The sequence below is a fragment of the Adiantum capillus-veneris genome, chromosome 12 (genome assembly GCF_014529385.1).
Source record: "Adiantum capillus-veneris isolate H3 chromosome 12, ASM1452938v2, whole genome shotgun sequence".
Classification (NCBI taxonomy): Eukaryota; Viridiplantae; Streptophyta; class Polypodiopsida; order Polypodiales; family Pteridaceae; genus Adiantum; species Adiantum capillus-veneris.
In genome coordinates, this window is record NC_140942.1 from 19,709,563 (window position 1) to 19,732,036 (window position 22,474).

The following is a 22,474-nucleotide window of genomic DNA, read 5'->3' on the forward strand; positions in this document are numbered from 1 at the left end:
CCCCCCCTCGGAAGAGCTCACTACCATGATGAAGAAGACAAAACAAAGCTGTCTTTTTGTGCCAACGAGAGCTTTCTAAGCCAATCACAGATCGCAATGAGTGAGCTTTTAAAGACCCTAGGGGTGGAAGACGAGGCCCAAGAACTCCGGATTTACACCACGCCGTCTTAACCCGGCCTTAGGGAGTGAGACTCCTCCGTGGGAGGGTCAACCACGACACTAAGTAACACAGGGGCGCACGTGGGGGCGGGTAAGGGGATCAACGGTGAAGGACTATGGTAGGGATTTTGAGGCGGGCAGGTCAACCCAAAAAATGGCGGCGCCGTTGGGGAGCTGGGATTTGAACCCGCGACGCCGCCCCTCAATGATTTTCGAAGCATGGGCTAACCACTACACCCGCCCACGCACGTTTGAAACCAAATCCATTTTACCAAATGTTATAAACGTAAAACCTGGACTTCCCTAGGACTAAACCCGGATAGGCCCCGTGTCCGGGTTTAGTTCTTGGCCGGGTTTAGTTTTAATAAGAGATCTACTGCGGGCATCGCCTCAACGGCTGCACGCGGGCTTCCCATCCATTGATCCCCTCACCCCCCCCTCTTAAATGCTCCGTGTCATTTAGTCCCGAGGGTCAGTCAGCCCGCCATAAGTTCTTGTCCTTAAGAGGCTCTTCCTCAAATGGTGGGCAGCGTGCGAATCTGCTCTAGGTAGTGGAAATTGGCCACTCAATCAGAGCGCGCCTCTTTCCGCCCCAACAACATCCCCACTCACTCAATCTGCTCGTCTCGTTGTTCCTCTTGATTCGTTGCAGCAGTCCTTCTGCGTCGAAATTTCGATATCGTGGTGGACACGCTTCCACTTCCGTCGCTTTCGCCATATCCCTTGCATTTGCGCAGAGCCTCGGTCTCTCCTACATTTGAGTTTGGTTGAATGAAGCAGGCTTAGCTCTTCTTGAATCGCCGTTAGAGACGCCCAGAAGCCTTTTCAGTAACAGAGCAGGCATTGGAACGCAGCCACCATGTTGGTCCTTTTGTTTGCAAGCATGCTGTTGTTTGCAGGGCTGGTGCTTGCATCGACCATGCATTTTCTTAAGAGCAAGCGTCATCATAACACACATTCCGGAAGCATTTCAAAGAAAGTGGAATCTGACTCTTCTTATAGTGCCAATTCTTCATGCCAGACATGCCATTTGTGTGGCGGTCTACGGTTACGGACCCGGAATGCAGCCTCTCTCAATTATTCTAATGTTTCAATGTCGCGCAATCGGCATCTGGACGAGGCCTCTAGACCAATTCAACATCAGTGGGCAGCAATGAGAACTCAGATGTTGTTGAGCATCAAGCAGGCAATTCAAAAGCTGATAACCCACCATAAGAAGCAAGCACATGTAGATTTTTTAATGAAGCTAGCGAGTTCAAGCAACTTTTTGACACGAAAGGTAACTAGACACTCCAGAGATATGTGTGTAGTGCCTACTGGTTTACCTGCATCTAAGGGTGGTTCTGAATCCTCAACGGCTTTGAGTTTGGGCACTTCTATTGTTGGCACAGCTCCTAATGCTATCGATGCTGCAGCTACAGATGGCTTTAGCAAGCTTGCGGTTCAAGACACTCAAAGAAGCACCGAAATTCAGCCAGATGCTGCACCTGTTCACAGGGTTGTCTTGGAAATTTTGGTATCTCCCTCTGGAAATTCAAGGGACGGTAGTTGCACAATTAGTCCTGGTATAACTTTGAAGCTGGAGACCAGTCATTTGGCTGGCTGTGCGGAGGCTCTCAAGAAAAACGCCACCAGGAAACATGAGTGTACTCCTGATATAGCACAAGTTTTGCACAGAGAAAAAGATGCATCGCCGAAAACCTCGGGCTCCAATTGTGACCACAATTCTCAAAGGTTAAGTCAATTTCTCCAGGAGGAAATTTTGTCGGCAAAGGATGAAATCAAGTCTTCAGATTTTGTGGTTGCAAGATTTGAAACTGCTGAGAAAGATCCCATGCTCAATGCCTGTTCACTTAACACAGAATTTCAGGCCTTGATGAGCCTCAAGGATTGTCCTCAATGTTGTCATCTGTTGAAAGACAACATGGAGCACGAGCCTTCTAATAGTGCCGCCTCTGCCGCAGGGAAATGTTCTGCTCAGCTGAAGGGTAAAAGCAGCAACTGTTTGTGTGGAAGTGTTGTGTCTGATGTGGCTATGCAGCATATGGTCGAGTTTGAAAAAGGATTAGGTAGAGCATCGGGGATGCCCCTTAATAACTTAGGTTCTTTACACATATCTTTCTCGAAGTCTAATGAGCAAGAGAGTAATATAGATGTCAATAGTCAGGCTGGATCCATGCTGGCTTCTTTGAATGTTACTGACAAAGTCACTGGTGGAATAAGTTTGGGTAGTGCAAAAAAAGAAAAGCCCAAGAAGGTCGGTGTACTTTCAGACATTGGCGATAGTCACAATTCTGCTTTGATCAGGGTGGCTGAAGGTGAAGGTATGTGTGAGGAAAGCTCAATGAAGAAAGAACTGCCTTGTCCTTTGCAAGGTTCAACAGACATATCGTTTTCTAAAAGGAATAAGAAGAAAAAGAAAACGAAGGGCAAGAAACCAAAAGCTAACGTGGAGTCCTCGGTAGTGGATGCAGAAGTGATGCAGGAAATTGGGAAAGTAGCTTTAGAATCTGCAAAACATGTCTCTGTGTTTCCTGAGAGGGAATTAGGGTGTATTTGTGGAGCTATGAAGGGCAATCTACACAATGAAAGCTGTCCCTATCCCTTTATATCACCAGGTAGCATGCTCCAAAGGAAAATGCGAGAACAATACAATGATCTGGTTAGGGCAAATGCCACAAAGACCCTCACGCTTGCGCAGGTAAGTGTCTAGATTCTGGCTTTATATGCCAATTTTGTGAGTTTCATGTAGATGTGTTCCTTTGTTGAACTTCGAGATTGTGATTTGGATGGAAAGTGTGAAATTGGTTAGCTAGGTGGTGATAGACTTGATTCAATGGAAACTAGCAGACCCTCTAGAAAATTTTCAAAGGACTATACAAAAGCTGCAACATTGTGATGAGAAGAGGTGTAGTTCCTCTCAGGAGGACTGGTGCCCCTTGCTGTTGTTCTTTACTGGTGTTATTGAAAATCGGCACTGCACTAGAGTGCTATAACAACTTTTTGTGAGTATGCACCTCTGCCACATAGATGGAGCTCCACAAAATGATGCTTAGATACAGAAAGTTGATTGCAGGCTACTCTCAATTACGCAGAGAAGGTACTTAGAGACCAAGAACTCAACTACAAGTTGCTGACGACGGTGATAATCCTCAGCTAGCTAATGAAAGATCTCTTGTCTAAAGCGTCGCTCTAAAACTGCTTCAAGACCTAGCGCTGTGAAAGCTCCCAATACTTTCAGTTGTTAAAGTTTATGCATCTCAAGTGAATGCCCAATGCGATCTTATCATTTTTTTTTCATTTTTCTCTAGGTAGTATATAAGTAGCACTCTACCCCCATTGTACAATTATCTAATTCATTGCCTTGGTTGGTTGGTTGGTTTGAGCAAACTCTCTCTCTCATGCATTGTCTCTCTATCTCTATTTCCCGCACCGTCGAGTTTGACATGGTATCAGAGCTGAGCATTCGTTGATTGTAGGAGAGCGGCCCGAAGAGGAGATTGTTAAGGGCTTTACCGCATGGCTTTGCTTCACCAAGATGGCTCCTCCATGTTCGAAAACTAGCGACAAACTGACTGGAGATAACGTTGCTCATTGGAAATTCATCATGCGGCTGTTGGGTTCTACGAAATGGCTTAAGAGTTACAACTTTGAGAAATACAGAATGCGCGTTTTCGCTTCTTTTCTTTTTTCCGCAAGATACGGAACTGTTTGACGAAGATCGCTCACTATTGAGTGTTCATGAGATTAGAACCGAGTTTGAAAATTGTTTTGTATGATGAGTTGGTTTGGTGATACACCGGAAAGATCACAGATTGATCTAGTAGTTGGTAGTTATTCATTAGATTACGTGCTACATTGGGTAGAGTGTACGAAGGAACCATTTGGAGACTTTGACAAAAGACGGCTTTAACTAAGCTTGAGTACCTTTTAAGTCCCCCACCCATACTAGTTAAAGGAAGTTCATTGTGATTCTTGCAGGACACGAGGTGATTATGACGACATTCAAATTGCATTTGATCTCTCTCTCTCTCTCTCTCTCTCTCTGTGTGTGTGTGAGGGAAGGAACAATAGAAGGTTACGACGTGCTCGAGGAATTCCAGGATCAAAATCCAAGTTTACTTGAAGATCGAATGTTATGTTTTGATCATAGAAGAGAGGATCTAGTCTATGACACCGTGGGGATGGGTGTTTAATGTTCGGGCGGATGTAATGTGAACCCAACTAGTGTGTTCGGTCACTTTTATGAAAGGAGGCCAAGGCCTCATTTATAGATCATCGACATCTACTGGCAGAGTGTTAGTGATTAGTCTGTCACAAAATTAAGATGTGGCATAACCTAATGACAAAGACCAGATGCTATAAGTTGTTTCAACTTATGTGCTCCTGCCGCCAAGGCCCCAAGGGACACAAGGAAATTAAAAGAAGGTTGGTGGGGAGGCTGTACAGACCCACTGCAAATCGTGCTGAAGACTGGCTGATCGAATGATCGGAAATCGCTAAGCTGTGCTAACGTGGCAACGTACAGAATTCTGTAATTTACGCTAGTTAAAACGCTGCAAGCTTTTGAGACAAATTGCTTTTGAGTTTAAAGATTTTCATGTAACTGCTTTTCCATGGCCAAGGGCCTTCAAATAAGACCCAAGGGCCACTCTTTGGCTCAGATTGCTAAAACGAGCCTTCGAGTAGAGAGGACCCGAGGGCATTGTAACTTTGCTCAAGCATTAATATAAAAATAAATATCGAAAGGCGTGCTAGTCTTTGGGGCAATCTCTCTGGGCACGAAACTATGTCGGGTTGTGCGGACTCAATTGGAGTGTGAAGTATTTTGTGATTCTCTCGTGTGTCGTGCTAGATTCTCGACTTGGGGTGCCCAAGTCTGTTACAGTGGTATCAAAGCTCAACCAATTTCTCTTCTATCGGGAAATCCGATCCCTTTTTCAGACACACATGGATTCTGGTGATGATTCTCGCAAGAATTGGACGAACCTTACTAACGCTTTTGGAACGGGAGGCAGCATGGAAAATTCAAATGGAACAGCAGATAAATATACGGGCCACCTCGGTCTACGGAGTATCAACTAATGGAGATGCAGCGTCATCCGGCAGGTTGATTGCGCAAAGCAGATGCTTCAGTTTCAAAGGATCCCCAGTATACCAGATTTTTGATCCGACATCCGATCGATGAAGTGCATTCCCAATGGCAAAAGGCCATCGATTCCCCATTAAAGTCGGGCCTCAAGAAGCCTCCTGTCCCACGGATGTTTACTGAAGATGAACTTGATGACGTTGTCGAAAGACGAGTCAACCAACTTTTGGGGGCGAAGAAGCAACCGAAGAAACACAAGGGAATTGACTACACTGGTTATTTGGGCCGTCAATCTCCTTTTGTGAATGCAAGAAAACAAAAGAAGCATATACGCTTCGAAGAATTGTCTAGTTCGTCCTCATCTTCTTCTGACGGTTCGGATAGCTCTTTCTCTTCTGATTTGAGTGATGAGGATAGAAAGGGCAAGAAACGAAGAAAGAACCAGAGACTTGGAAAGAACAAGAAGAAGGCCAAGAAAAGCAGACCCGACTGCAAATCCCGACACTTTTTTGACAGTTTTGATGAGGATTTATCCTCTTCTGAGAGTTCGGACTCCGAGGACTAGATATTTTAGTCAAAGAAGAAGCATTTTTACATAGCAAATCAATATGACGTTCTCGAAGACAAGGATAAGAAGACCAAAGAATTCAAGGAAGGTGGACAAGTAGTCAAAGTTGATACCTTTTCAAGGTTTCGAGATGCCCACAGTGCCCTTGCCTTCATTTAGCAGTTTGACATAGCTTTTTCTGGAGGGTGCTACTCAGAGCACTCAAAGATTAGAAAGGTGGCATCTTATCTAAAAGGAAATGCTCGAACATGGTGGTCCACTCTTCTCTTATGGAAAGAAGTGCCAATTAAGTGGCTTAAATTCAAGCGACTTTTTATTTCCTCTTGGCTCACTCAGGAATACGAGCGCGATGTGATTATAGCCTAGAATCGTCTTCGGATGACTTAGGGGAGACACTTTGGATTCATTTTGCGAAAGATTTTGGGATGCCTTTCTACCTGCCTCTTCCTTCAAAAAGATCAGTTTTAAGTAGCAAATTGAGCGGTTTTGCTGTAGACTCTCTGAAGAGATTCGAGATTACTATTTACTACAGAAATCCGAGTGCATCTAGCAATTGATGGGACATGCTAATTAATGGTTTGCTATGCATTCGGGTAACCTGACGTACCCTATAGGTCAACAATTGACGCCAAGGACCGGACAAAATTCGAACAATGACAATAGGAGGAAAAAGAGTTTCAAAAGAAGAAAGATACTCGTCCGCGTTTGAGGAGGATAGAAATCCGAGTATCTCAAAGAAGGAAAGTGTTTTGACTGTGGCGATCAATGGCATATTGCCGCACGGTGCCCCAAAAAGGCACACAAAGCACCATCAGAAGACAGGCCAGAGAGTTCCCGAGTAGCCGAAGAACAAGGGAGAAAAGGAAAGATGAAAGCGAGACTGATACCAGATTGTGTGGGGACCGACCCAGATCAGATGGATGAAAACACAGAACTTTGTCACGCATGGAAAAAGTACGAGGTCAAGAAGCCCTCATCTTCTTTGATGGAGGAGCCAAGGCCAACTTCATTTCACTTGAATTGGCCGATACAATTGGACCACAGGCAGAAGCTGTTCTAGCGGCACTCGGAAAGGATGTTGCCATTACACTTGGCATTGGCAAACTTCATTTGCATTGTCAGGGGCATTTAGGGCGCGAGGACTTTTACACCATGCCTTTGGACGGGTGTGACATCCTCCTAGGAATCCCTTGGTTCGACGAGAACAATGCAGTGGTCGACTATAGGGCGAGGAAAGTGACTTTGAAGAATGAGAAGGGCAGAGAAATTGTACTTGAATAGAATTGAAGGGCGAGTCCGTCCCACTTGTATCGGCTTCGGCCATTTCCAAATTAATGAAGTCAAGTCTTTTTGTTTACTCCATCTTCTTGAAAGAATTGAATGATGAACAACGAACAAATATGTCTGAATTGGAAAAGAAACGACAAGAATTTTTGCACACACTGACTGATTGTTGCTTTGAAGGCCTACCAAGCGAGTTACCTCCACCTTGTCGTGAGGACCATACGATTGATTTGATTCTCAGAAGAAGTACACCACCGAACCGGCCACCTTATCAAGTTAGCTGAGCTTAAAATGAAGAAATAATGAATCAAGTAAAAGAACTTCTAGAAAAGGATCTTATCCGACCTAGCACTTTACCTTTCTGTTCTGCAGTATTGCTAGTATTAAAGAAAAGACGGATCTTGGAGGATGTGCATTGACTATAGAGCTCTCAATAAAATCACCATCAAGAACATATTCCCTATTTCAAGGATCGATGTTATTCTCGACAGACTACAGGGATCCTCTTGTTTTAGCAGAATTGATATGAAGAGTGGATATCATTAGATCCGAATTGATGTCTACGAGACAACTTTTCGGACAACCTTTGGTTTGTACGAATATTTGGTTATGCCTTTTGGACTTACGAATGCTTCGGCAACTTTCAACCGACTGATGGATAGGATTTTGAGAGAGTATCGATCTTTTTTGGGCACTTTCTTTGACGACATTATAGTTTTCGCCAAGAATGAAGTAGAGTATAGACATCATTTGCTACAGGTCTTTCAAGCATTGCAGAAGCATAGATTGGTTATCAACGTGAAGAAGAGTGAATTTTTCTTGCCTGAGATACATTCATTGTCTTAGCAAAAGGAGTACAAATGGACCCGACCAAAATTGAGACTATTCGCAATTGACCTGACTTAAAGAATGTTCATGAAGTTCGAAGTTTTCTGGGCTTGTGCTCTTATTATCGGTGGTTTATTTGAAAATTTGTAGAGAGAGCTTTTGGGACTGACAAAGATTCCGCTTTTTAGACTCTCAAAGAGAAATTGACTAACGGACGAGTGTTGGCCTTGCCAATAATCCGGCGCGGGAATTGAAGACAAGAATGAAGATTTGGACAAATTTTTTTTCAGTGGAAAAGTTTGCCAGAACGGAGTACAAACGTCAACTGCAGATTGGCATATGTGTGAACAGATTGGTTAAGTACTCCAGGGACCCAAGATTGGCGAAACACCTGAAGGATTACCTGATTGTTGAGATTTACTTGAGAAGGCGTGAGGCCATTGATTCTCCTCTCAGGTCGGGAGGAAAGCTGGAAGGGAAGACGAGTGCAGACAAGCGGAACCTCTATTTGCAGAAAGAGATGGACAAGAACTCTTGAAAAGAAGATGAACCAGAGGCCCACCAAAAGATAAGCTAGAGAGTTACAAAGCAGCAGCCAAGTGCGGAAGAAAAGGAAAGACGAAAGCAATACCGGTACCAGATTTTGTGGGGATCGCTGACCTTTATCAGATGAAGGAAAATATCGAACCTTGCACAGCATGGGGCAAAGTGCAAAAGACCAGGAAGCCCTCATCTTTCTTTGATGGAGGAGCCAAGGGCAACTTCTTTTCACTTGAATTGGCGGCTCGACTTGGAATTACGCTCGACAGGCTAAGGCCACAGGCGGAGGTAGTTCTAGCGTCACTCGGACGGGATGTTGCCATAACACCGATCATTAGTAAATCAGATATAATTATTTTCAAGTAAATTTTGATGAAAAACTCATGTACTTGCTGATTTTTTCTTCTATGAGGCCTATGATCAGGTAATAAATCATCGACTTTAACTAATTTTCTGATGAAAATCAGATTTCTACTTGCGCATTTGCTGATTTTGAGAAAACAAAGCATTCTCAATTGAGTTTCCCAGCTTTTACATGGAAAAATCAGCAATTTGACAAATTTTACTCCCGATTTTCGAGAAAAATCATGGTTATCATTTGTCTATTGATTTCTCAGGAAAATCAAAGAATTTGAGGCAAGTTTTCTTAATTTGAGTAATTTCTTTCTGTTGAAACTTCTCAAAATTTACAAAGATTGGGAACAAAAAATTAATGACTTGATTATAGTACTCAATTTCCTCAATTTTGTCTCTCTGTCCCTGCTCATGTTGATATGTGTGTGAGAGAGAGAGAGTGCCTTTCCACTGATGTAGGAAGAGAAAGAGAGTGACTCATGCATACTGTCACACATGCAAAAATTACTTTCGTGTAGAGAGAGAATACTCCAGCTTGGGGAGAAGAGAGAGAACAAGCGTTCGAATTTCGTAGAGAGACGAGAGAGAAAGTACTCTTGCGTGGAGAGGGCAGCAGGATCCAACTTGCACTCCAACGTGGAGAAAGTGTGGGTCTACTCGAGAATACATGCGCACATGCGGTAGTACACGTGTGGTAGCCCTCTCCTCTTGCATCTATATTTTCGTCCAGAAACCCACGTTTTCTCTCTATTGATTTTTTCACACTACCTTATGTTCAAGTCAATTTGCCTTCTTTAAAAAGAAGGGGGTGGTCAAATTGTTTTAAAACTTTGGTCCATTTTAAATGTGAAACCTGTACCATTATCATACTCTTACAGAGAGTTTGATTTTAAAATGCAACTCTCGGAGAGTGTATACTTTCACTTCTCTCGAGCCTTCTCTCTCTCTCTCTCTCTCTTTCTCGTACAGACGCACTCCAATCATTACCTGCTACACTTGGCACGCCCTTGCCAATGCGGTCGAGCATAGAATTTCACCTTTTCGTGACGCAAAAGGTTGAAATTGGGTCAAATTTTGGTATATTCTCCGAGTTTTCTGTGATGGATTCCTCCGGCTTTGATTCACCTAATGAGGGCACTCAGGTAATATTTAAATTGTGTTCATGCACGCCTTGTCGTCATGGAATATCATAGATTGTGAACATTCGTATTTGTTCTTTCTGAAAAGCTATTTAGAGCCTTGATCTTTGTGTTTTTGCTCTCGAAAACCCAACTCAACCGACGCATGTGCGAACTTGAAATTCGACAAGTGCCAATGCAGATTGGCGATAATGTGTGTCCATAGGTTGGGTGATCACTCAATTCTTTGGCGAGGAGAGAGAGTGTACGGAGTTTGCAGACAATAATTGTCTTCGCTAATTGAACAATTTATGTTGATCTCCATGAAAAATAAGACTCGCAAAGAATGCTGATGCTTCCTAGGTACTTGAGAGGTGTCACATTCATCTGGTGACAAGGGGGAAAGGTATGTAAGATACGGTTCTGATTCAATACATGAAAGAGAAACTCACAATATGGGTTGACACGTGTGCGAAGTTTTACAATTACTTTGCCAAAAAGGATCCATTGAAGGCATACGCTAGGTTTCAAAGAGTGTTGATGAAATACTACCGCCTTCAAGGAGGCCCTCTACTTTATTGATTTGGACTCTGAACATTGCGTCCACATGTATATCCTTGGCTGACATGAGGAATATCTTTGGGCATTACTCAGAGGTAAAACTCCGATAGATGTCAAAGATTCGTGTGGCTAAGGCGGCAGGCCACAATGTGCTACAAAATAACAGAAGAAAGCATTATTGTACCCGCCCATCCACCGGCAGCCTTTCCAACAATTAATGTCAAGATTTTTAGTATACCCATTTCAAGCTGAAATTTGTTATTTTAGCGCACAATACATGCACTGATTGTAAGCTTACCACCGAAGTGTTTCACAAGCACGCTCCTTTGTGCGAGTGATAGCCACGATGTGACTATCTTCTTTGATAACAAGAACTTACACAATTTTGTGGATTTAAAATTGTTACAGATGGTGCGCCTATAGATGCGGGATAATGACCATGAGAATCGCATGAAGTTGGCTTGTGGTTTGAACATGGATATGAAACCAACTAGTTTTGGATTTTGAGCTTGAGTAGTAGACTACAAAGAGAATGTGCAGTTTATTGTACATAGACTATGTACATAGCTTTTTGTTTATGCAGCAAGACATGCCACAATTATGTATCTCTCTTTGTAAATGTTTGTACGTATCCTTTTGGATCGCCATTGCTCTTGCAATGCTTAAGGATATATAAAGTCTTTTGATGTTTCTATGTAATCCATGCCTATAGTTTCGTCATTGCTTTGGAAATGTTTGGGGATACAAAGTCTTTTGATGTTGACTTCATCGGTTTATTCGTCTCTGCTTGGTACATCTATCATTGAATTTCATAAGAGTGTATCTTGTTTAGCTGTTGAACTTCATGATTCTGACGAATCTATGATTGTCGAAGTAATCATGAGTGATTTCAAGAACATTTTTTTTTGACGATCAAGGCTTACCGCCTTGAAGGAGTAGATTATGCCATAGAAACCCCATAAGTTGGGAACAACTTATAAAATAGTCATTTTATCCATGTGAACATGCCTCATCATCACTTTGTGAAATGAGTTTAAATCTAAAGGAAGAGGATCAAATTGGTACAATCCACACACAATTGTACCCCGTTGAGTTCGAGGCCGGAGACTTTATCTTTAATCGATAGTGTGTGCTCATTAAATACCACCACCATGCCAAGTATGCAAAGCTCATTTATTGACAAAATGTGGTAACTAAGACAAGGCACATAAAGAATGTAGGAGATATACATTCCCCCTCTATCGTTGAATAGCCCCCTCACTATGTACAAGAGCCACTGATGTGTCTCCAAATATATTTGTACCTTCATACGGCCTCATATCATACATCAAATCATGAGAACAAGTCATGTGCCTAACAACACCACTGTCAATGATCCAAAGTCGAGAGTAAAGGAGAGTAAAATTACCCTCCTGCTTCAAAGGTATCTGCTCCTATGGGATCATCTGTGTAATAAAGGCAGGTGTTGGAGTCGTTGTGACAGACTCTGCCCTCTACAAAGGACATTTCATAGGGGTAACATACTCATAAATGGACTCCAAATGACCCTAGCACTTGTCATTGCCTTCACATGATCCAAAAATTGTGGGGTACAATTCAAGATGATAACGGATTGCACTCGAGCATTGACATGCTCCCAAAGTGCACCCCTCCTCCGTTGTAGATGGCTTCTCCACCTCCTCGGTCACAAAGAACCTGAGATCATACGAGTCGAATTTAATACCTCCATCATCATCATTCTCCAAGTACCATAGTTGGTACCATTTAATCGACGATCAGCTGGAAAAGTTGGAAGGGTAGATATCGTCATAGGGTGGTCACTCGTTTCCTTTTGATGCCAATCCCACGTAGCACCTGACGATGATCCAACACCACCACCATTTGAGTCACTTTCCAGCATGTTGGCAGGGAAAGTATTGTCGTGTGAAGATGATGGGCTCGAATTGTAAGATGCAACGGAATGAATGTTGAACTTTGCTCAAGATGAGTGCTCCGAACTGTGCTCAAGGGTTCCTTTTACTTACGGAAGGGAGAGCCTTCCGTTCCTTTAGTGAGAGAGTGTAATGGACACAAACAAAGTGGTGAACAGTGTGAATGAAGGTGCTGAGATTGAGAGATAGAGAGAGAAGAATACGGCACCAGAATGTTGTCAAACCCTCCTCCGAAGGCCCCACTCTCTATGGCGAGAGCGGTCTACTATTGATTGCACAAATCTCTACAATGCTTTGGACTTGCCGACGATGTGGACGACAACGAGACGGGCTGAAATCTGAAAACGCTAATGGCTGAAATCTGCAAATCTTTATCTGCTGAATTCTGACTCTTTGTCGATGATGACGGTACGACGACGACGCGCTGAAGACGCAGATGCTCAAACTTCGCGGGATCTGACCGTGCAGCGAGGATCTGCTGCGGGAAGGTGAGATTTGCGAGGTTCGGGACTTCTACTACGGATTCTGAATGCTGAAAACTGAAAACGCTGATGCTAACTGAGGTTCCGTCGCGATGAATCTGCAAAACGCTGAGTTGCTTTGCTGATGCAAAAAACGCTAGGGCTGATTTCTGTCTCTGAACCCAATGTAAGGTGTTGCAGTTTGCAAAACGCTAGGTCTTTTGATGGGGTTTTGCTGAGAAGTTGCTTGTTGAGCAAGGTGCTCCTGCTGCCTCTTCTGCCAGAAAGTGCTAGCGCTAGGTTTCTATATATACAAATTTATGAAATTTTCCCTATTCACTTTCCAACAAAAGTCACTCAATAAATAAGTGGAAAATGTCAAGATAGGGAAAATAGGTCTATGCACTGTAAAAATGCTCTCGATGGGTTCTGATGGAAATATGATGATCATGCTGTGTGCAACCAGAGGATATGCATCTATTCTAAGTGTTTGGACATGCACGGTCTGCGAATAGACTCACAAAAGTGCCAGATCACTTCCTATTCTAGACTGACTTGATTGAACTGAACCCTGGTCATGCTGTAGCTTGTCCACGGACACATAGGGTTGGATGTGTCACGTGACATCCCCTCCTTTTCAAAGTGAGGTACTCGTACCGAATTGCATGGCGTCGAGGGAGATCGCCAATATTTCCGGAATCCTAGAAAGGACTCTTCGTCGGCCCACTCTGATGCGTGGGTCATGCGATACTTAAACTTCATAAAGGTCTGCAATGCTTGCTTCTCTGGGCGGCGGTGAAAGCAACACAAAGTCTTCTTCAATGCTTCCACTTCACCTTCTTCAAGAATCTCCGAGGATGAAAATTCCTGAAACCACTTCCAACACAAAAACATGAACATACCCATTCCATGTAAAGTGAGTGGAAAAACTCTCGTCTTCTCTAAAGACTGTGCATGCAATGTAGATGAACATAGAGACAAAGTGCCAAACCGTTCATCAAACACACGCAAACAATGAGATCAAATCTTGTCTTTCTGATCTAAATCAATCAACTGTGGCAAAACATAATGGAAATGCCTATGCTTGATGCTCAATCTTTCTTGTGCTCTTTCTACGATTGTGTCATGCCAAGGAAGAGACATGGAATGTGACTTCCTTGAATGCATATTTTTCAGCTTTTCATGAGAAATCCGCATACATCCGTGCTCATTCATGAGTGAATCGTGCTCATTGTACAATATGTCATGCATGTGAAAAGGGATCATATAAGGACGGTGACTAAAATACAGGAAAGCGTCATGAATAAAACACTCAAACAATGCGTGCTGACTAATCATTCGTACACATAATACCATAGTTACATGGGACGGCGGGTCGGGGTCGGGAACAGGGTTGGGACGGCAAAAGTCAGGAAACGGGAACGGGGGTCGGAACGGCAAAAAAAAAAGAGTTTTTTTGGCATTTTTTGACCTACACACATGCCACACACATAGAGCATCACTTTGACCATAAATTTACACTAAATAGACCAAAGAACACGAGTCATATAGGCTGAAATGTGCTAATAAAACATCGATTATCGATCGATACAAAATGAGAAGTGCATGCCACAAGGGCTCAAGAGTCAAAAAGCCTAAAGGACTTAGGACAAGCCTGAGGCCTCAAGGATAACAAAAAGTACAAAGGGCTATGTAGTAGGTAGAGTCGTAGACTCAAGAGTCTAGACTCGAGAGTCGAGTGATCAATGATCATCAAACTCAAGAAGTGCTCGCCTGTTGAATCTCCACATCGTCGTCGTAGTCGAGGTCGTCAGCAACGTATGAGGGCTCCGGCTCGGGAGGCTCGCATTGAGGCTCGAAATCCTCCTCTAGCTCCTCCAAAAGAGTATCGGCCATAGATGGATTCTCTTGTGCCATCTCCCACTCAGTGAAAGGATCTGCCTTGTGTGTGACGCTCTTGGCAAGCATGCGCAAGTTAGCGCTCACAAACACCAAATCATTGGCCCTCTGAACCCCAAGGCGATTCCTCTTCTTAGAGGCAATGTGGCTGTACACACTCCATAGTTGCTCCAAGCAACTAGTGGTACATGCTTGGCTAAGGACACGAACAGCCAAGCGCTGCAAATGTGGGCCATCTCCTCCATAGTCCTCCCACCACAAAACCGAGCCAATCTTGTTGCGATCAAGTTGTGCATCTACACATCCATAGGAGCCCTTCTTTTGCCTGTAGTTGAGTATCTCGTCTCTAATCTTGCGCCTAATGTCACTGCTAGGCTCAAGGCGCTCCAATGCAAGCCGCCATCCTTTGCTCACCTCCTTGTCGGTCTCTTGACGCCTTCCTTGAAACTCAGGGTCAAGCACATAAGCTGCCGCATGAAGTGGAGAGTAGTATCCATTCCACCTCGACTCACACAAGCCATGAATCTCCGCATACTGAACAGGGTCAGGCACAAGCTTCTCAAGTGCCTCTATCATCCGATCCATGGCTTCGTAGACTTTGCCAATGCATGGCTGCAAGCCATCCACCACTCGAAGTAGGTGTAGAATAGGCTTGACCATGGCGTCAAGAGTCTTCACCTCCTCCCACCAAGCGGCGTCGTCGGCCCATTCTCGGCATTTCAATCCTACTGCTGATGTAGACTCCGGCATGGCCTGGAACTCATCACTGAGAAAGAGGCCCCTTAAGGCTCCGCCTCATGTAGACAAGCGGCCTAGCATAAGCCAATTGAATGCAAATCTTGTCTCTGAATATTTGAGCAAAGACAAGTGGCTCCTCTTTGAGAATTCATGGCGCACTTTTTGATGGTTGAGCACAAAGGAGACAATTCGAGAGGCGTCACCAATGGTGGGTGAAATCCATGACAAGTTCCCTATGTCCTTGAGGAGGTTATTGAGGCAATGCGCCATGCAAAATGTGATATGGATGCTGGGATACATGCCCTCAATGATAGCTCCGGCTGCCCTATTTGACGCCTCTCCATCTGCAACCATACAAAGGACATTCTCTGGGCCGGTGATCTCTATGGTGCTTGTCCACTCCGCAGCAAGCATCTCGGCGGTCTTGCCACTATCAGATGCATCATGTGACTCCACAAAGTACATCTCCCCCCGAGAGTAGGCCACCACCCCGTGGATGGACCGCTTGCGGGTGTCGCTCCATCCATCTACAAGAAGAGAGACGCCATTGGTCTCCCACAAATCCTTTGTTGCTTGGGCCGCTTGCTCCACGGCAAGCTTCTCTTTGTCAAGGAGGGTGGTGCGAAGCCTCTCCGATGAAGGTGGCACATAAGAGGAGCCATATTCCCCTATTTTCGTAACCATGGTTCGAAAGTATGGAGACCTATCCACACAAAATAGAGCATGTTGCGTTAGTATGGAGAGTCGAGAAATTATAACCCATTATGAATACAAAATGGAAGATTGCAATGTGTATATGCCAAGGGAAACTCACTGCGAAGCATGGAAGGCAATGTGGTCGTGGAAGAAGAATCGGACAACCGACCTATCCACCTCTTCCTTCAATTCAGGATTCCAATTTTCGTTGAGAGTGGTTTGGCGATGCGGAAGGGAAGAGGTCGGTGTAGATCCATGGCTCTTGAAGGTTCGAGAGATGTCGTCAAGGTTGGCTTCCCTTTGCTCTCGCGGTGTCGCCGTGGCGGAGGGATCAACGGCAACAAAACGGCCCCTCTTGGCCGCTTCCGCAACCTCATACACCGTGAGTTTCTCAAGAAGATCCAACCTCTTCTCGGGAGCTACATGAGGGCAAAACTTCACCTCGTGACCGGGTTCATGAAGAAGATGGGCTCGCACTTTGTTTGAACCACCCGATCTCTTGTATGGACATAGCTTGCACGTCCATGGTCTTGCACCGCCACCTTTGCCACGCGAGCTAAAGTCGACTTCATCCCACCACGACCACGTTTGCACGGCGGGCCTCCTTCGAGAAGAAGCGGCTTGAGAAGTGGAGTTGGCTTGAGATGACATGATGGTGGAGAGACTCGAGAGAGTAGAGCTTAGAAGTTAGAAGGGTTAGAGGAGAGCTTGTGTGGAGAGAGAGTAAAGGAGAGCTTCAAAGTGGGTAGAAGAGGGAGAGGAGAGCTTCAAAGTTCAAACTTGAGCCTTGAGCTTGAGGAAAATGGAATGAGTTTGAGCCTTGAGCTTGAGGGAAATGGAATGAGCATCGAGCATTGAGACTATGAGTATTAAGACGCCCAAGGGAGCCTTTTATAGCCTCCCAAGGGCCAAGGCTTAAAAAATATGGCAGTTGGGGCTGCACAGAGCCGTTGCAAACGGTCAAAAATGGCCATTTTTTAGAATCCGACCCCGGCCGACCCCTGCCGTCCCCGTCCGGTCCGTCCCCCCTGCGACCCGCCCGTCCGGCCCGTTTTCCGTCCGTCCCTCGGCGTTCCCAGCCGTTACCTGCCCGGTTACGGCCGTCCCCCGTCCCCCGGCCCTAGGGCCCGTCCCCCCCGTCCCCTGTAACTATGCATAATACTTCCTGTGGGGGTTCTTTGGACCTATGCTCGAGAGCCAAGATCGTTCTTTGTGTTTGATCGAATCTTCAATGAGGTTAGCTTCACTAGAGAAAGTATCAACTAACACATCATCCTTGTGAACAATCACATCATCTTCATGCAAATCATCATGCTTGTGAGAAATCACCGCTTTTTTCTGCAAATCATCATGCTTGTGAGTAATCACATCTTGATCATGCAAATCATCATGCTTGTCATTGTCTTGCAATTCTTCATGCTTATCATCATACAAATCCTGGTGTCATGCTTTGGAGAAGAAGAGACTGAGAGAGTCTCCTTTTCCCGAATCTCTTGCATCTGTGCCTGCACTTGAGAAAAGAGTCGCAACATCTCTTTCATGTGTCGGTCGTTCATTGCTTTTTTTGCTTTGTTCTCGCTATCAAATGTTGCCTCTCTTTCGTCGCGTTCACGTGCTATGGCTGCCATTCTTTCTTCGTACTTACGATCAGTTTCTGATTTTCTTGCTTCGCGTTCTAACTTGTTGTTCATAAACATCTGCTCCAACTCTTCCATAGGATCTGGTGCAATCCTTGGCGTATGTGGGGAAGGGGGAGGGTCGGAAAAACCTCCTGGTGGGGAAAATTCTTCCTTGCCTCTCTCATGCTCATCACCTCCAAGCGAAATATCCATTCCGCTTCGAGTGATGACCATCCACTGAAGTCGTGGGTACTTGTGGGTTCGTGTGGTCTTGGGTTCTTAAGTTCACGAGGAACTTGGGTTCTTGGGGGTCTTGGTTCTTGGCGTTCTTGAGGGTCTTGAGGTTCTTGAGGGTCTTCTTTCGCTTGCAATCTGTGTTAGAGAAGGATCTTCTCTTCACACGAGTTCTTCTCTTTCTCGCGGGCGCACCCCTTGGCGGCCTTGCGCTCACACCAAGGTTGCTTTTTCACACCTCACGTCGATTGGCCGGCCGCTAAGTGCACGGCCCTCTCTCAATGAGTGAAAAGAGGCACAAGGGGAGGCTGGACGCCTTCTTTCTTGGGTTTCCTGTCACTCTTCAAAAACACGTTTAGGAATCGACACGCCCAAGAAAACTTGGGTTACGTGCAACCGCAACAAGCAAAAAAAATTATGTGGTTCTTTCCTTGAGTGATATAGAACACTGCCAAAGCTCTGATACCAATGTAAGATGCAACGGAATGAATGTTGAACTTTGCTCAAGATGAGTGCTCCGAATTGTGCTCAAGGGTTCCTTTTACTTACGGAAGGGAGAGCCTTCCGTTCCTTTAGTGAGAGAGTGCAATGGACACAAACAAAGTGGTGAACACTGTGAATGAAGGTGCTGAGACTGAGAGATAGAAAGAGAAGAATACGACACCAGAATGTTGTCAAACCCTCCTCCGAAGGCTCCACTCTCTATGGCGAGAGCGGTCTACTATTGATTGCACAAATCTCTACAATTCTTTGGACTTGCCGACTATGTCGACGACGATGAGGACGACAATGAGACGGGCTGAAATCTGAAAACGCTAATGGCTGAAATCTGCAAATCTTTATTTGCTGAATTCTGACTCTATGTCGATGACGACTGTACGACGACGACGTGCTGAAAACGCAGATGTTGAAATCTGCGTTTCCGGGCTGAAACTGTAAACTTCGCGGGATTTGACCGTGCGGCGAGGATCTGCTGCGGGAAGGTGAGATCTGCGAGGTTCGGGACTTCTACTGCGGAGTCTAAATGCTGAAAACTGAAAACGCTGATGCTAATTGAGGTTCCGTTGCGATGAATCTGCAAAACGTTGAGTTGCTTTGCTGATGCAAAAAACGCTAGGGCTGATTTCTGTCTCTGATCCCAATGTAAGGTGTTGCAGTTTGCAAAACGCTAGGTCTTCTGATGGGGTTCTGCTGGAAGTTGCCTGTTGAGCAAGGTGCTTCTGCTGCCTCTTCTGCCAGAAAGTGCTAGCGCTAGGTTTCTATATATACAAACTTATGGAATTTGCCCTACTCAGTTTCCAACAAAAGTCACTTAAGAAATAAGTGAAAAATGTCAAAGATAGGGAAAATAGGTCTATGCACTGTAAAAATGCTCCTAATGGGTTCTGATGGAAATCTGATGATCATGCTATGTGCAACCAGAGGATATGCGTCTATTCTAAGTGTCTGGACATGCATGGTCTGCCAACCGACTCACAAAAGTGCCAGATCACTTCCTATTCTAGACTGACTTGACTGAACTGAACCCTGGTCATGTTGTAGCTTGTCCACGGACACATAAGGTTGGATGTGTCACGTGACATCCCCTCCTTGGAAGAAACCACTCCAAATTGGCGTGTAAAACTCCAAATCAACACCAAATCTGCGACACAAATGGACATCCTGCGAACTGTCTCTCCTCCGGACGGCTTATTCACCTCGAAAACCAGGTCTATACTCTATCAAAATGACCACTTAAAATTTGAAATTTACTGCAGCCAATAAACAACCTCTTTGTACTTGCAAAACTTGTACCAGATCCTCAAAAGCTTGCACCGGATGCAATAAGACCAGATCTGAATTTGAAAAAACAGCAAGTTATCTCCTACCCAAAAACTCCAGAGAAGCACCGGAACACGCCACAAAAAGCTTCAAGGTCGGATCTAAACACCGGAGCTTTGATACCATGTCGGAGTTGAAGATGGACGAATATGGCTAAAAACAGCGGCAATAGGTGCACAATATAACCGGCCCGTACAACGTAGAGGGCGGTACTATTTCAATTACCTGTTAACTTTACACAGAGCACTGAGAAGGGAAGTGAACACAGTTGCGTCCAGCGACTAGAATGTCACTGCGCACACGAGACCGACACCTTGTAGGCCCCAAAGACTGGCGCCCCTTTCGGTATTTCTTTATTCAAATTAAGGTAGACGATCCGACCACTTAGCACAAGCTTTCACAAAGCTATCCAAACCTGGCGAGGGCTGAAAACGCAGGTTTTCGACCGGATTTCGACAACATAACGGCGCAAAAACCCCTGTAGGTCAAAAACACCTGTCTAGGACGGATTCCCTCGATATCTGGAAGCTTTTTGGTGAGCTGTCACAGAAATTCAGCGGGCTGTAATTCTCTGTTTTTCACTGCCGGGAGCCCAAAAGCTTGTACACGCATCCCAAGGCTCTCACGAGGCTCCCCCGATGTTCCCTTGCAGTTTAGGTGCGAAACCCTAAACCTGCAGAAAAACACAGCAGGCTGTAATTCCCTGTTTCGGATCGTTTTTAGCGGAGCGAACACGCCTACGCGTGTCCCAAGGGCTCCCGCACGCAATGGGACAGTTCCCCTGTGAATTGGACGAGTTTTCACGCGAGAAAACTCTCCAAACTCGCAATCTTTCGTGATGGAACTGTGCGTACCTGTGGGAGATTAGCAATTAGCTAATCCGGTTCCTGTTCAGAAGGCTCTTGCCTTGGCAAACGCGCATAAACCCCCAGAACTGTACATAGGTTAAATGAGAAGCCCACTAGTGGGGCATAACATACTGTACGTAGGGGAGAAAGAGAGCAGTATGTAGCGTGCTGGGCATCACTCCCGTCACCATACTGTGCATAGAGGGCAAGGTAAGCATTCCATAGCTTCTGTACCTGCTACAATCCACCTGAGGCTGAAAATGGCGCCCCCTTTGTTGATATGCAGCTCGTTTTTGCCTCCCAAAGTGGTAGAATCGCTCACAGGCTGACACGTCGCCCAGTTTCCGAGTTTGGGCTTTCCCTGCTAAAAATATCTCAACTGGTGCGTCAGTTGACTTGGCAGCAGAGCAATAAAATGTTCCCCTTGTCATTCCAGAGCTAATGATGCGAACACATTTTCCGGTCAAAAATAGCAGTTCCCTAAATTTTAGGAGATGCTTCCATGGCGTCCCTATCGGTCTCCTTACCATCATTGAAGACTACCATTTGACCAACATCTACAATGTGGGTTAATTTACTGGCCCCTTTCAACTTATAAAGTTGCAGTGACTTGACGAGTGGCCCAAATTCCAGTTTGGCGCACACGAGCTTCCATACTCATCAGAATTCAGTGCTAACTGGCCCGGGCAGTCCCTGTCTGACTGACCTAGATCCCCGATGTGAGAAACCCATTTGGCTGCAGCCGTTTCACACTGGCCATGCAATGTCCACTTGCACCTTTTCAAGGGTTTTGGGACAAACAAGTAAAAATAAAATAAATATATCTAATACTTATTTACGGAAGGCAACAGGAAAAATACACCTCCTAGTGACACACAACCTCTTGTATCCGGTGGCAGATAGTAGCAACCTCCGAATGTGGAATCTCTGAGAGCAACCATGTTGTGGTGATCTCCTAGATCTTCAAGGTACATGCTGTTGAAGAGTTGCCCAGGGCAGGAGAAGGTATCGAAGGAGAGAGATTTGCAATACTGCAAGGGGTCCAAAGAAAGGGAGGATGATCTGGGAAAAACGCAAGAGAGAAAAACATTGGAGAAGAGACGCTGCTAGAGAGAGAGAGAGAGAGAGAGAGAGAGAGAGAGAGAGAGAGAGAGAGAGAGAGAGAGAGCCAAAATGTTGGCTTTGATTGCAATGCACAAAAAAGATACAATTGGGGTGGACACCCACCTAGGTTTGCCGACCTCCGCTAAAACCCCAAGACCCAAAAAATAGGGGTGAAAAATTTGGAAAAAAATAATAACGGGGCTGTAGGTGGAAACCAGTAGGAGGGGGTATGTGGGACCCTAGGCCTGGGGCCACCGAGAGGCAAACTACAAGACACCGCCAACAATTTAGGGTGGGCAAAACAATGGCGGAAACAGGCTGAAAATGAGAAAACTACCTTACATAGGCTGGGCACAGCCTATGTAAGGTAGGCTGTGCCCAGCCTACCTTACAGCCTCAAGAGCCAAAACAGACTCTTGAGGCTGGGCACAGCCTCAAGAGTCAAAACAGCCCTCACTCCCTATGATGAGCCCTTGGGAGATACTGGGGCACTAGCAGCTTTGCCAGGTTCGGCCGGAGAGGTGACCAACTCTAATGCAAACAATCCTCAGAAAACATTGATGCAAGTGTGAATGATTTGGGAGATGCTTCCTACGGCAATGTGAAAGTTGACCATCACAGG

At 45.1% G+C, this 22,474-nt stretch overlaps 1 protein-coding gene across 1 annotated transcript in view; it reads left to right on the forward strand.

Moving 5' to 3' along the window:
- Positions 1-875: 875 nt before the first annotated feature.
- Positions 876-22,474, forward strand: part of LOC147445417 (CA-responsive protein) — a 34,066-nt gene continuing 12,467 nt past the window's right edge. The window contains exon 1 of the mRNA XM_086524924.1: positions 876-2,860. Coding sequence (XP_086381050.1) covers positions 1,019-2,860 — 1,842 coding nt within the window. The 5' untranslated portion in view covers positions 876-1,018. The remainder of the gene's footprint in view (positions 2,861-22,474) is intronic.